The 15,198-nt window shown below is 37.3% G+C and overlaps 1 protein-coding gene and 1 long non-coding RNA gene across 4 annotated transcripts; both read right to left on the reverse strand.

Moving 5' to 3' along the window:
- Nucleotides 1–2,948: 2,948 nt before the first annotated feature.
- On the reverse strand, nt 2,949–14,685 carry LOC104102708 (uncharacterized). Of its 3 annotated transcripts, none has more exons than XR_011410892.1 (13): nt 13,711–14,685; nt 8,108–8,513; nt 7,339–8,002; nt 6,967–7,007; nt 6,495–6,563; nt 5,389–5,489; nt 5,198–5,276; nt 4,879–4,977; nt 4,706–4,774; nt 4,534–4,583; nt 4,348–4,429; nt 4,074–4,280; nt 2,949–3,591 (listed from the first exon to the last, which is right to left on the reverse strand). XR_011410892.1 is itself a non-coding variant. In XM_009610498.4 (13 exons), exons 1-13 carry the CDS (start codon nt 14,121–14,123, stop codon nt 3,459–3,461), a joined length of 2,301 nt encoding a protein of 766 aa, XP_009608793.1. In that variant the 5' UTR covers nt 14,124–14,683; the 3' UTR covers nt 2,949–3,458. The 3 variants fall into 3 exon arrangements, 2 of the variants coding, with proteins under 2 accessions (XP_009608793.1, XP_009608795.1); XM_009610498.4 differs by having other exon boundaries at nt 4,074–4,168; nt 13,711–14,683; XM_009610500.4 differs by having other exon boundaries at nt 4,074–4,168; nt 8,108–8,261; nt 13,711–14,682.
- LOC138899394 (uncharacterized) lies at nt 11,938–13,555 on the reverse strand. Its single transcript, XR_011410893.1, has 2 exons — nt 12,313–13,555; nt 11,938–12,229 (listed from the first exon to the last, which is right to left on the reverse strand). It is a non-coding gene; the product is annotated as an uncharacterized lncRNA (long non-coding RNA).
- Nucleotides 14,686–15,198: the final 513 nt, after the last annotated feature.

The following is a 15,198-nucleotide window of genomic DNA, read 5'->3' on the forward strand; positions in this document are numbered from 1 at the left end:
GTTGTTTTTGGGTTTCCAAATCCATCCTGAAACATTAGATTTACGAAATCTACAAAAGGAATATTTATGTCAAACCTTGTTACAGTAATGGCACAGAGGGGTTGATCCAGTTTTCGATCTACCACTTGTATTAGTACTTGTGGACTCAGTTCTAACAGTTCATTTTCCAGTTGACTTGTAAGTTGCCTGGTTAGACTTGACAGAACTGTGACCGGTGGATTTGCGCATGTCATTAAGTTACATTTGCAATTCCTGAACCTCATCTTGAAGCACATCTCTTTTGATTTCACGGACTTCAAGCTTAAGTTTCCAGTCCTTCTTTTCCCTATTGAGTCTCTTTAATTCATTCAACATTTTTTTAGACTCCTTTAGGGTAAGGTAAAGAATATCCTGTAATTTATTACATCTATCACTGTTATAAGGTCTTACCTTGCTTGTTTCACCATGTGCCATGAAACAGTTTTCAATGTCTTCTTTGCATTTATCGTCTGATGCATCTTCATCAGTTCAGCAACCTGAATATTAGTTCATATCATTTTCCAAAATAGTCATGAAGCAAAATTTGCTATTTCTTCATGTTCTGAGCTATTTTCATCACTTCGGCTTCCGAAGGATTTGTTTTTATTGAACCCTTTGGAGACTTTTCTTTTAAGGTCTAGGCATTCAGCTTGAACATGGACATACCTTCCACATTCAAAATACTTTTCGTCATTTTTGTCTTGTTCGTTGTATTGCATGGTTCGTCAAGATGACATCCTTCCCTTTTTGTGTTTCTGTATCTTCTCATCAATCCATTCATGTTTCTTGACACCATGGCAATTTATTCTTCAAGAGCTTCTGGATCATCATCAATATCATTTTCAGGTCCTTCAGTTGTAGTTTTGAAAGCAACTATTTTCTTCTTTTCTTCCTGGCGTGTTTTCTTGAGATGGGCTTCCTCAAATGCTATAAGATCTCCTCGTAGTTCATCATATGAAAGTTTGTCTAGATCTTGAGATTCAAGTGCAACTACTTTTGTCTACCATGTGGTAGGAAAACTTCTCAGGATTTTTTGAACTTGATCACAACTTGAGTAAGGTTTACCAAAGACTTTCAGATCACCAATAATTTTGCTGAATCTTGCAAACATCTCCTCAATGGATTCTCCTTCTTTCATCTGGAAGAGTTCATAATTGTGAACCAACAGGTTTATCCGAGTTTCTTTCACTTTGTTGGTTCCTTCATTGGTAACTTCCAGTTTGTCCCACATTTCTTTGGCGGTATCACAGCTTGAAATTTTCTCATACTTTTCTCCACTTATAGTATTATTAAGCAAGATTTGTGCCTTAGCATTAACTTGAACGACAGCCATTTGATCGTCTGTGTATTCATCTATATCTTCAGGATCAGCGGGTGGTTGAGCTGCTGCTAGCAGTGGATAATTCTTTTTTTTGATAACACGTCATACTTTGACATCATAGGACTTTGCATAAATTTTTATGTGCACTTTCCAGTGGGAGAAGTGTTGTCCATTGAAATATGGTGGCCTTACTTACGATGTCCCTTTTTGAAAGAGTGCTCCAATAGTTACTTGGTTAGACATGAACATTCTCACTAGCTGTTAAGCAAAAGATAAAAGTGTGAGAGCTACTCTGATACCAATTGAAAGTACAATAGAGGGGTGAATTGTCGATTTTTCTTTTTTGTATCCTAAGTAGATGACTAGTTTGCTAATTAATCGACTGAAGGTAAGAACAGAATATAAATAAAGCAGAAATAAAATGCAGGAATTAAAGACACTAGGATTTTTATACTGGTTCAGATTCAATGTGAATCCTACGTCCAGTCCCCTTGGGTTGCAAGGGTGTTCTCTTTCAGTATTTGAAGTTTCTCGATATAGGAAAGTTGATATAGCTTTACATCAACAGCTTAGTCACTATGTTACTTCTCGCTTCTTGATACAATGCCTCACTAGTATTTTTCTCTCTTTCTTCTCTCACTAGTTACACAGTAGATCTAGAGTGAATTACAATGCTGGTTCGTTCAAAGTATGTATGTTCCAAGCTATTGCATTGGGTATTTATACTTCGTGAGGCCTTCATGACTTGTCAATCTTGAGAGATTGCAAACCCAAGGGAGTTAATCTCAGAAAGGAATCGTAGATTGATTCTTTCCAAGAATAGAATATTTCTTCTGTTGATTTGCCTTGACTTGTGGTCTTGATGTGATTCTTCCTTTGTTGAGTGGATATTCCCGTTATTTGAAATATCAAATCAAATCCCTTGATTTCGGCTTCGATTGACGTCCTTACATGGAGGAATCTTCAGTGCATGATTTTGTGCCCTTGATTTTCTTTGATTGAGATCCTTCCTATAATATCCTCCTTGATCTCAGGCCAAATCCTTAATTGATTTTGCTTTTGATTTTTTTCCGCTACTCCTTCCTTTTTCGTCTTGATTCTTTTATGCCTATTTTCTATTGCTTAAGGAATATTTCTGCACGTAAAGAATAATTTGTTATTCTACATCATTAAAATCAACTTAGATCTAACACATGACTTTCATATTACATTTCCCTGTGCGCAAACTGAGCACTCCGTACAGCCATCCCAAACTTAACAGAGACAAGGGTCTCTTTTCTTTTCTCAAGATAGCTTTTGCTGCTCTCTCAATCCACAATAAATAAATTGTTTGTAGCAGGGAGAAGGAATCTCTTGTTTCAGTTGGTTGGTTGTAAATCTGTGATGCAGTTTCTTTCACTTTTGCTGCAACAGGTGGACAACAAGTGGTTTTGTTATATGTTTTCACCCATCTCATGTCTTTAAATGTACTAATACTGAATTCAAGAAATGAGGATTGTTTTTGTCCGACTCCTTTTCCCACAGCTTAATATTAAGATGAGAGCACCGCTAGTTTTTCATGCCGCTGAATAAGTTTGCAGAAAGAGAGCAACTCTGTAGGGACATATGCTAGGCTTAGTCTTCTGCGATGATCTCATTCTCTGTTCTTAAAGGCACACATGGTGAACTAGACATGAAGAAAGAAAAAACACTTAGTGAGGTGAGTTTAGGGGCAGGCAAAGTACAAACAAACAACGTTCATTTTTGTTATAGATGCTCTTTTTGAACCTCAATACATACAACCTCGGTTGAAAGATCACGACCTTTACGAGCCCAAACTTGAGGTGATGGTTTAACACAGTGCCACAGTATGATCCGGAGACGAGTTCGGTTCACACACTAGACATGAAAGTTGTGATTTCACATACGCAATATCCCATTGGATTTATGAAGTTCTGCCTTGACAACGATAAACAACAGCTGCTATCTTTTCCATCAAATTTTCTTGCAGTGACATTTTTCACCAAATCTTGGATCCGACAACACAAGCAATTCGGGAACTAGTGACACTTCCAAGAAACAGTTAAGAGCTATCAGTGTATCTGCTGGAAATTTAGCAGAATTGCACAACCATCTTTATCTATAGTTCTTTCTGGCTGCTATCTCCTGCAACATTAACATTACGTGCTGCCTGGGCCTGAATGGCACACTGTCTCAGCAGATCCTTTAGTTTATCTACCAACTCTAGGAATGTTGGGCGTAGTTGTGGCTCACTGAGGCGGACAAATCAAAGAAGTTGCATATCAGTTAAATTATATGCATAATAATGTTCTAACAGAAGTGATTTAGAAGAAAGATACATTGATCTTGCAGTCAAGGTGCTTAATGATTTAGCCAGTGCACCAAATATGTTGCATCCAGTAATTTTGATGTGTCACCTCTAAACATAAATTTACTAGAACTCCGTCTTTTGAACAAATGATGTACCACATTAAGCAAATAAAGCCTTCTGGTTTACAGACATCAAGTATGAATTATTTTTGTGGAAGAGCTTCACTCAGGTTATATATTTTCAAGTTATTCCATTTTATTTTCCCCAATCATGATGAAACATCTTTATATGTTTGGATTTTGTGCCAGTACAGCTTGTCAAGGACACAAAACTCGAGTATAAACAGGGCAAAAACTATTTTCTTAAAAAGCCTATTTGCTTCAATTAACCAAATCGTAATGGCGACAAGAATAAGATACAAACCTATGCCAACAGCTCTCTATAATAGAAGCCCACTGTGGATTAACATCCTTCGGGATATCTAGCCCCTGATTCATGAATCCTACTGCTCCGATCACCTGAAGTGACTCCAAATAATTGTTCTCAGATGCTCAACTATAAGAATACATTTCCTTTCGATTTTTCATCTTTGGGCTATATTCTTCTTGGAGGGGGTGGGGTGTTTCCAATCTGGCCCAAGCAAGGGAATTTTATGGTATGTAATCCAAGTGAAGTTTCAGAGAGAAGATGAAAATACCTGCATCGAGTTGAGGTTATCCCAAGGGATCTTTTCCGTGGCAAGTTCCCATAGTATCACACCGAAACTGTATATATCAGCCCTGGATGCACATCCATTTAAGAAACAATATCATTATTTACTCAGGAATCTTCATGAAATTCATCAATATCATGAAAAATATTTAAACTCTTATTGTTGGCATACTTCTCATCTGAAGGTTCATTGCGAAGAACTTCTGGAGCCATCCATTGTGGCTGCAAGAGAAATGAAGTTTGACATAAAGTCAGCCAAGGCACTTGAAGTTCGAATATGCAGGTGAACTAAAGTAGCTAATATATATGCTAAGAAAAAGAGGTCCTCAGTTCAAGTTGAATACCGTTCCTTTCCCACTCTTTGTTGTTAGATATGTCTCGTGCTTAAGACGTGACAGACCAAAGTCCCCAACCTATAGATACTTGCATAGTGAGAACCTCAATACAACTAGAACCTCTAAGTGACAGAGGTTTAGGAGTCTGGCAAGGAAAATCAGCAGTAAAATGATAGTGTAACCTTAACGGTCCAATTCTTGTCCACAAGAAGATTCGAAGACTTCAGATCCCGATGAACTATAGGTGGGTTGAAATGATGAAGATAGTTCATGCCACGAGCCTGAAGAAGCAGCATAAAGAAACACAGTACAGTCGAATAACATGATTTACCATGGTAATGCCAAATTCCAGTTGATCTTGAACAAAAGAAAGCACAATCTTACAAGTCAGAAGATCTTGAAGAGGAAAAATAAAAATGATACTTTTTCCAGAAGAAATAATGGATGCTACTCATGATAATATGAAATGTTCTAGGTATTACAGATTTCATAGGAACTCACTATATCTAAAGCCATGTGAATACGCCGTCTCCATTCTAGTTTGGATGCATTCCTCTGTAGTAACCTAAACAAACTTCCTCTGCATAAATGGAAAACGGAAATGGTTTGTAAATTATATGATATCATCATAATAATAGAGACATGACAAAAAATACGAGCTTAACAAATTGGTTTTAAGAACTGAAATTGACCGTGGCAGGAACTCTGTGACAATGCAGAGGTGTTGAGATGAAGTTACCGCACCCATGAAAAGAAGAATATTTGGATGTCGGAGACGTTTCATCAGTGACACCTAAGATTAGCAAGCATAATATCTCTTAGAAATGCTTGGTGATCAAGAATAACCGTAGAAAACCAATCACCATTATTTAATTTGAAACTGAAAAGGATATGTTATATCTCGCACAAAACCCTTCTAGAAGGACATATTTAGAAGAATCTTTCAGATGATTATATGCAAATATCACATGAAATGATAAGATAAAGTGCTTTATTATAATAACGCTTTTCCTAACAGGAACCCTCTAATACAATACTAGTCAGCACCTAAGCAGAAAGTGAAAGCAGGAATCCAGATGAAAAGTAATCAAAACAAAAAGGAGAACTATAGAACCACGGAAGTTTTATTTGAGATCTTCACAGAAGTTAGGACACGAGCAAGAGAAGTATTTCCAAGCAGAGATCTTCTAGTACTTTTCAAAGTGAGTGGTTAATGCATAGAACTTCACAGCTGATGTGGAGTGTGTAAAGCGACAGCTTAAGAATATTAATTCACTATTAGCATTAGATATGTTAGTTTGATTAAGTGGCTTTTCAAACAAATTCTACAACTTATTAAAATTCAACTAGTACCTTTACTGTTTTTATCTACGGTTATCTAGAGTCATACCTTTTAGGTCCATCATACAAGAAAATGCAAATCTCAAACACATCAATGATGAGGAAGAGAACAACGCTGCTCAGGGTTATGAAAAGTTCTATTCATTCTACTCTTACCAATTGAGAGCCCATAATACTCAATAATAACTGTGATATAGCTTAAGTGCTATGAAAAGGGCAGCCCGGTGCACTAAGCTCCCGCTATGCTCGGGTCCGGAGAAGGGCCGGACCACAAGGGTCTATTGTACGCAGCCTTACCCTGCATTTCTGCAAGAGGCTGTTTCCACGACTTGAACCCGTGACCTCCTGATCACATGGCAGCAACTTTACCAGTTACGCCAAATGCTACAGAAAAGCAATTTTCAATATGGAAACAAGTAAAAGCTTTTCACAATTTATTCATGAGAACCATACTGACCTCCTGTCTAAAGGAATATATGACATCATCAGAATATTCTTGCTTGGAAAATACTTTAACCGAAACATCCTGCAAAACAAAGACATCACTTTACAAAAGTGAAGCAGCACAATCACTTCTTACTGGCTGTTCCGCTCCTTTAAAGTAACCAGTTAATCTAGAACTCAAATGACAGTCATAGAAAATGAGAAGTGACATGTCAAACACTATTCAAATACTGGCTTAAAGAAACTTAAAGTTTTAAACATTAAATTGAAATGGAGCGTATAATGAGAAAAAGCAGCTAGAGTTTAGCCCTTTGTTGCCTTTTTTTTGGGGATAAGTGTAAGCTCCTGTCAACTTGATAACTAAAACACGCAATATTTGATAACAAGAGATTTCATCATGCCGCAGTATGTTTGAAAACACTTAAACAGAGCTTCTTAGGACATTCTCTATGAATGGAATTTCATAAAAGAGCCAGAGAACGTACTGATCCGAACCACAGCCCATGATAAACAGTTCCACAAGAACCTAGTGAAATATAAACAAAGTAAAAGTGAGAATGATGAAACAGAAAACATGATAAACTCTAGTAGAACCACAAAAGACATAAATCTGATAGCTGTAACACAACAGGGAATCTTCATTGTGAAATTAGTGTGTAAGCTTCGCAAATATGCATAGAAGTAATTAGTGTAAAATTTTGTCCAAGCTTCTGATATTTGGCTGAACGTCTAAAAGTACTGTAAAACAGAGTGATAGAATCATACATGCTTGTTAATGCCTTAACAAGAGGAAAAGGTCTGCACAACTGATAGACTTATCTCTGAAAATTTTACCGGTAAACAAGAATTTGACGTACCCTGTCCAATATGTTCTCCAATTGTCAAGTCCTCCCACAAGATTTCATAATCCAAGCAGTCAGCATCAGTATCCACTTTATTACCAGCAGTACTACTGGTACTATCGCTACTACTAGCATTGCTTGTGCTATTAACATTAAATGACGATGACCAGGATCCCCAAGCCTCATTGGTCGTTGTACGGTTACTTTCAATAACCTGATCGTCTGATGTTGATACTGCATTACAACTCTTGCAATGATTCCACTCATTATCTTGGTCGTTGTTTAGCCAGGGCCAAACAAAGCGTGTAGTCTTTGCCTCTAACACTTCCCGCTCATTGCCTTTCCATGGCCATGATAAGTTCTTCTTAACCATCCATGCCTCTGCCTTTGAAGTTATAATCTTAGAAATCCCAGGTTTTCCCTCACTCTCACCCCCCGAGTCTCTTGAGGGTTTTTCTGGAGAGTGCTCAACATTGGAGAATACCTCAAATGGAGAAACATGAACATCTCCCCTGGGTGTACTCGCTCCACTTGGATTTGCATCTTCCCTGTGATCTGATAGAGCAGCGTCAGAAAAAGCATGATCAGAATGGTGACCATATCCACTTCCACCTTCCCGAAGAACGCTGCCCTCTCCAGTTTTCATTTTTGACTTAACCTTGTTGCTCACCTTTGAAGCCTATTTGATGTTTCCATCATGTTAGCACATGCCCACCTCATACAAACAAGAAAAAACAAAAGCAAAAATAGAAAATGAAAGCATGCCAAACATCTCCATACTAACCAAACTCGATATTTTGGAGGCAATGGCAACTTGCAGAGGTTGCTGTGGATTAAGTCCAAGTCTCACAGAAGCAATGCTTCTAGGCCTACCAGAACTTTTATCAGCTTCGATATGCTTCACCTCTGTAGATGTTTCTTGAAATGGCCTCACGTCACTTGATACACAAATAATACCAATAAATGTACCATCATCATCATAAAGAGGGGTATCTGTTGCTACGATTAAAAATCTGTCCCCTCGCTTATTCCTCACAGGAAATTGTCCAGTCCAATTCTCACCCTTTGCCACTCGGTATAAAATGATTTTTGCCACAGCATGATCCTTAGGATCTGCTATTAGCTCAAGAAGATTCCGCCCAAGAGCTTCGGCAGCTGAATAACCATATAGTTGTTCAGCACTTCGATTCCTGCACAACAATTACAACCCAATTTCGCAAAGGAAGTAAATTCTGTAGTCCCAGTTTGGTCCTACATTTTTAAGATTCAACAACTCCGCATCTATCCCAACTAGTTGTGGTCGTCCATATGAATCCTCAATTTCCATTCCACTCCATTAGGACTAGTTTATTTCCTATACTCAATAGTTCATTTTTAAAGAGTTATTGGCGTTCTGTGTAACAAGCCGATCGGTCGTTTTGAGTATTAGAACCTCATTTTCTTATTTGATGCATCCCGTATGTTCATTTGACGTTATATGACTTGCGGCAATGGATGATTTGGTTTTCGTGGGGTTCGGGGGTGATTTGGAACACTTAGTTTCATTTTGGAAGCCTTAAATTATAAGAGTTGACCAAGGTTTGACTTTTGAATAAACGACCTCGGATTAGTGGTTTGAATGTTCCAATAGGTTCGTATGGTGATTTTGGACTTGGGCATATGTTCAGATTTGGTTTTCGATGTTCCTAGAAGATTTTGGCTCTATTTACCGAAAGTTGGGAATTTGAAGAATTAGAGAGTTCTTAAGTTTGACCGATTGTTGACTTTAGGGTTATCGGATTCCGATTGTTGCTACGCGAATGTAGTTAAGTTCATTTTATTGAATGGAACTTGTATACAAAGTTTGGTTGTAATTCGAAATGACTAAGTATGAATCGGACGCTTGGATGGAAGTTTAGAAGCTTATGAAGTTAAGAGAGTTCAATGCGTGGTTTGGTCTTTGATTCTTAGATGTGATCTGATGGTTCCATATGTGTTTTGAGGCTTTGGATAGGTCCCGGTAGTGTTTATGGACTTGTTGGTATGATTGGATGGGGTCTCGGGGGATCGGGTAAGTTTCGGACCACCCGGAGCATGTTTGGTGTTGGCAGATTTTCTGGTGTTCATCGCGTTGGCAGATTTTCTGATGTTTGGCGTGTCCCGCGCTTGCGATGAAGGATTTGGGCTGGAGCTGTTGTGCTTTGCGTTTGCGAAGGGGTGGTCGCGTGCGCGAAGGCTGGAGGTCACTGAGGCATCGCATTCGTGAAGGTTCAATCGCGTTAGCATAGGGGAGTCAGGCGAAGCTTCGCGATCGAGAGGGTCTTCCTGCGATCGCGATAGGTGAATTTCGGGGAGGCAGTTTGTGCTTCGCGAACGCGAGGCTTGTGTTGCGTTCGCAGAGGGTAGAGTGCTGGCAGGGGCATTTTAAGTCTAAATTTCGGGATTTTGTCCATTTTTCATATTTTTGAGTTTTGGAGAACAGCAGGAGGAACCATCAACTTTATCTCCATTCTTCTTTTTTCGTTGTAGATAAATTTATTTGTGGCTTTGACATTACACGAAATTAAGGAGAAAAAGGGCCGGAAAGCTTGGGACAGAGAAATGTTGGGTTGGCCGGAAATCTTGGTGTCGTCGGTACCGTATTTTTTGACGAGGTGGGTTTGTGCTCATAATTCCCTTCGTCTGGGTTTACTTAGGAGAATTTTTGTCACTTTATTCCTCCTAGTTTTGTATTGGAAGAGTGAACGAAACCTGAGATATAGAGCCATTAGTCAAGGACCTATAAATTTTATCCGGCCGGAGAATTTTCCGGTGACACCTTGTCTTCTTTTCAACGCTATTTCTGGTTCTAAAAAAGTATTTTTCAGCAAATACATGAAAAATCGGATGAAGAAAATCTCAATTGGAGAAGGACGGAGATAAGAATAAGGTCATCGGAAATGGATATTTTAGCCAAGCCAGAGCCATTGGTTCACTGCTTCTGTTAAAATGAAGAAAGAGAAAAAAAACGAAAAAGAAAAGAAAAATGAATAAGAAAAGAGAAAAAATTAGTATTAAGTTTAATTAGTTATAATATCCAATAGGAAAGTGACACCTGGACAATTAAATTAGTTTTAAGTTGTTTTTTTTGCCTTCACGCGCATCTATGAAATGAACTACACTTTTCACGCCAGGTCATCACTCAAGAGGGTATTAAACTCACTTAAGTTTAGAATAAGGGGGTAAAAGGTCGCCCGTAAAGTTTAGGTGTGTAAATGATTTATCCGGACAAGTTTAATGGGTACTTTATGCATTTTCCCTTTATAATAACGCTCTGTGATGCATATCATCTTTATATGTTGACTCAATGAACCAATGTGAGTTTTGATAATTTCTTATATAAAAGCTTGATATTATTTCTGTTAATTATATCGGATCATCGTATACACTGTTTCTGTTAGATTCTTGTGTTGTATTTATTCATGGACTATTCAAGTTATGATAGTAATTATCAGTTGACCAATCTCGCTACTACTTCGCCGAGGTTAATCTGGATACTGAGTACATTGGATCGGTTATACTCACACTCCAGGTGTTGGCACTAGCAGAGCTGAGGAGTAGATTATTGTGGTGCTAAGAGACTCGAGGTAGTGCAGCTTGTTCATCCGCAGACCTCGAAGTCACCTTCTTTTCTTATTTTGAAACTATTGTCTATTTCAGACTATTGTATTTCGACACACTTAGAGCAACTCCAACCTTGTCCCCAAAATGGGGTTTCACTCCAACCCTCCCCCATTTTTGTCCCCAAACTGGGGAGTGAATAGTGTCTTCCCAAATTTGGGGACACACTATTTATCTCCCCATTTACTATTGCCCATTAAAATATTTTTATTTTTATTATTTAATCTTTTAATTTATCTTTTTATATATACTTAATTATGTTTATATAATATATTTACCTAATTAATTTTTCATCTTAACTTTGACGTATAATTTTGAAAAATTAATTATCGTGAATCTATTTTTTTTATGTAAAATTGGTAGTTAATTTTATTATGAGTTATAATTGTATGAAAAAGATATAACCATCACAAAAAATGAAAGGTGCAAATATAAAATATTTGATGTTGCTAAAATTAAAATACATTAAAATTGGAAATACATTAAAATTGAAAATACATTAAATTAAAATACATTAAAATTGAAAATACATTAAATTAAAATGCATTAAAATTGAAAATACGTTAAAATTAGAAATACATTAAAATTGAAAATACATTAAAATTGAAACTACGTTAAATAACATAATAATTTAGTAGCGAGACATGTCGTTTTCAGATACACCAAAATTATTATAGTACTGAGTGAATGGGGCAGATGATTGCTGTGGTTGTGACTATTGTGGTTGTTGACTTCTTTTATACATTATTTGTTGTTGTTCTTGCCGTAAATATTCACGACGAACTGGATCCAAAACAGAATCCACATCCATGGACATAATTTTACGATCATATTTCAATTCTTTTAGTCTTATTTTTTCTCTCTCAATGTCATTTGTTTCTTTTTGTCTCTCAGTTGCACTATTCATCGCCTCAACAATTCGATTATTTTGTGATTCGACTATCTTCATATAATCATCGTCGATTTTTCTCTTCATTTTTGCTTTCTTCACCCCACTTGGTCGTTGTGATGGTGTGGAATCACCTGCAACACCCTCATTTAAATTTACTAAAAATGATAAGTTAAGATATGATACACAGGGTGAATCAGGGGAACGAGCCTCAGAGTCCGATGATATATTAGCATCGTTTTGCTTTCTTGTTTTATTTCTTTCAACATTGCCATCGTTAAATTTCTCAAAATCCTTCATTAGAGCCCACACATGATCAAATTTAAATCCTTTTTTGAAGTTTGAATCTTGCATAAATAAAGCTTTTGCTTGTGTAAGCTGCAATGTTTAAAAAAAGATAAGAAAAACAATAAGTAAATATATACAAATAAAGTATAAGTAACTACAAAATAAATACTCACAATGTCTTGCTCTGAAGCACCACTAGGACTCAACATTTCTACTTGACGTACACATCCATTTAATTTTCTTACTGCCTTCTCAATATTTGCAAATCGATGTTGTAGTGAAATTAAAAAATAAAATTGAAATGAAAGATAATAATATAATATAGAAGAGAGAAGAATATAAAAAAAAATATTCTCTTTTGGGGGAAAAATGGGGGAATGCTTGGAGTAAGTTGTCCCCACAATGGGAAAATCCCCATTTTGGGGACCAAAATGGGGGTAAAGGTTGGAGATGCCCTTAGAGCTCATATACTCGTTGACACCAGTTCCTGGGGATCATATAACTGATTTCTGCGTATTGGTGCCGATTCTAGACTTATTTATGCTATAAATCTCTATTAGACTTGATATATTGCTTCAATACTGTTGTTTATTCGGTTGTTTGGTGATTGGTTCGCGTAGCCAGCGCGTTAAGTGCCCTCACGATCATTGGTGGGATTTTGGGTCGTGACATAAAGGTTCGCTATAGCTTACTGATATACAAATCTTTGGACGAACTCAAAGATCCCTAGCAAACATGGACCTAACAAAAGCATACCAACCCAACTAAGCCTTAGTCGCAACTAGGTAGTAAATACAATTTAAGGACTCAATTTGATGGAAAAGGTCGAGTATTAGGGTTGTAGGTTAGGAGGTAGTTGAGTCGTGCCTTACTTCGTACCATGGTAGGACTAGCCATGTAGGGTTTTTGTCTAAGATAGCTAGTGGGAATGTTGTGGCTTACTATTTCGCTTTTCAGTGCATGTCCTATTTACTAGCTATCGCTTTTCCTTTGCATCTTTCTTCTAGATTTCATGGTGTTCCTATTTTTCTTATGACTATTGTGGTGATACTAATATTTACTAATATCGTCTCCCTTTGCTTTGCATCTTTCTTCTGCTATTTATCCTATGATTGTTGTTGTGATACTAATATTGGCTCCCTTTTTGTCCTTTTGTCTTTTAATTTTTTGAGCCGAGGGTCTTTCGGAAACAGTCTCTCTACTCCTTCGGAGTAGGGGTAAAGTCTGCGTATACACTACCCTCCCCAGACCCCATTAGTGGGATTTTACTGGGTTGTTGTTGTTGTTGTTATTGTTAATTTGATGGAAAAGGTATCCGGTATCCATGCTATATACCTACATGCTTAATAAACTATCTTTCCTTCTTTTCTCTCCCGAGTTCAAGCCAAAAAAGGAAAGGCAATCAGCAAAGATGCTGAACACTAAAAAGAAGAAATAACTTTGCTACAACATGTTAAACGATATTGATACTATAAAAATTAATGTTTATAACTAAAATCTGGAACAAAAACAAGAAGACTAAAACAGAAGAGAACCGAGCAGACATACTTCCACAAATAGCAAGTACTCACCAGTAAATAACGCGAAAATTGAGATCAAATATATGGATTGCTTGTCCCATTGATTGCAATATGCTCAAGTACTGTCTATCAGTAAACTTGACTGCAGCTGGACCTGCACCTCCACCACAAGGCTCACTTTTACTATTACTCTCTCTTTGCAAAGGTGACGAATGCCGGAAAGAAGTGGAGCCCCTCTTCCACAATGCATCAAAACCAGCAGCAGAACCCCTAAGGCGAGGGGGCCATTGAGGGGAAATAGAATGAGACCTTTGCCTCTCTGATCTTCTACCATCATTTGAAACCATAAGCTTAGACATCTCCTTTTTCAGCTGAGCATGCCCTGCCTCTAATTCTTGGATCTTCTTTAGCAACTCCTCTGTTGGGGCTGTTGCACCTTCACCTGAAGTTGTTGTCTCATCCATTCCCTCAAATTATGCACAAAATTCAATTTTTGAACAAACCCCACTTCAGGTTTTCAGCACAAAATAAACCCCACTTAAGATTCAGCTGAAAATTCAATCTTGATCAAACCCTCAAGATAAAATCTCTACGACTATCGATCCATGCCAAATTTGACAACAAACCCACTAATTATCTATGTCTGTATAGCCGTATACCCAAGACTATTTTTTGCACATTTGCAGCTGAAAGAATCAAGAAAATGGTAACTCTAGAATCTACATACCTTCAACAAGCGACCCTTTTCAGCTCTAGAATCTATAGTTTATGGGTTCTCAACTTCCCACTAAACTCCTCTTGATTATTGGGTAATAGAATATTAGCAATAGCTATCGTGTTCCTTCCAAACCGAATAGTCTAGCTCAACCCTTACTTCTTTATCATTAGTAAAGATTGTTGTGTTTTCTCTCTTTCTAATTGTTTCATTCATTCAATTCTTTATTCTTTTGGCCAAAATTTTCCTATTTTCGAACAAGAGTGCGTGGGATTAATGAGTTAGAGTAACCAATTATTCTGATTATAGGGTGTCCGGGTGAATGATGGTCACTTTGCGATCTTGCGCGTTAGACCTTTACTATTTTCATTTTGTCTATTTCCTTTTTTTATAACTAATTTTTCTTAATGTGTAATTGTTTGATCTCGTAAATATTGCTGTGAATAATCATTCTCTAATAATGTTCGTATACTGCATATTATTTAATCTTAAGATATTGTTTGTTGGGAACAATTAATTGTTTGATATACTAGATGGCCCTATAACGACCGACTTTGAGTATTTTAGCATCGTTCCCCCTATTTATTGCCTCCTCTATGTTCAATTGTGGTTATGTGACTTGTCGGGGTGGTTGGTTTGGTTTCGGGAGAATTTCGGAGTGAATTGGGACACTTAGTCCCAAAGTTGGAAGCTTAAGTTGAAAGAGTTGACCAGAGTTTGACTTTTGTGTAGACGACTCCGAAATAGAGTTTTGATGGTTCTGATAGTTTCGTATGGTAATTTTGGACTTAGGCGTATGTCCGGATATTGGTTTGGAGGCATGC

This window comes from Nicotiana tomentosiformis, chromosome 9, assembly GCF_000390325.3.
Source record: "Nicotiana tomentosiformis chromosome 9, ASM39032v3, whole genome shotgun sequence".
NCBI classification, from domain to species: domain Eukaryota; kingdom Viridiplantae; phylum Streptophyta; class Magnoliopsida; order Solanales; family Solanaceae; genus Nicotiana; species Nicotiana tomentosiformis.

What these genes read in the sequence shown, in the direction of transcription:
- LOC104102708 (XM_009610498.4), bottom strand. Translation starts at nt 14,123, where the DNA reads ATGGATGAGACAACAACTTCAGGTGAAGGTGCAACAGCCCCAACAGAG. An exon ending in ACAAGAATTGGACCGTTAAG is followed by an intron (nt 4,775 to 4,878) that starts GTTACACTATCA and finishes AAGTATCTATAG; the next exon opens with GTTGGGGACTTTGGTCTGTC. An exon ending in ATAGAGAGCTGTTGGCATAG is followed by an intron (nt 3,592 to 4,073) that starts GTTTGTATCTTA and finishes TGTCCGCCTCAG; the next exon opens with TGAGCCACAACTACGCCCAA.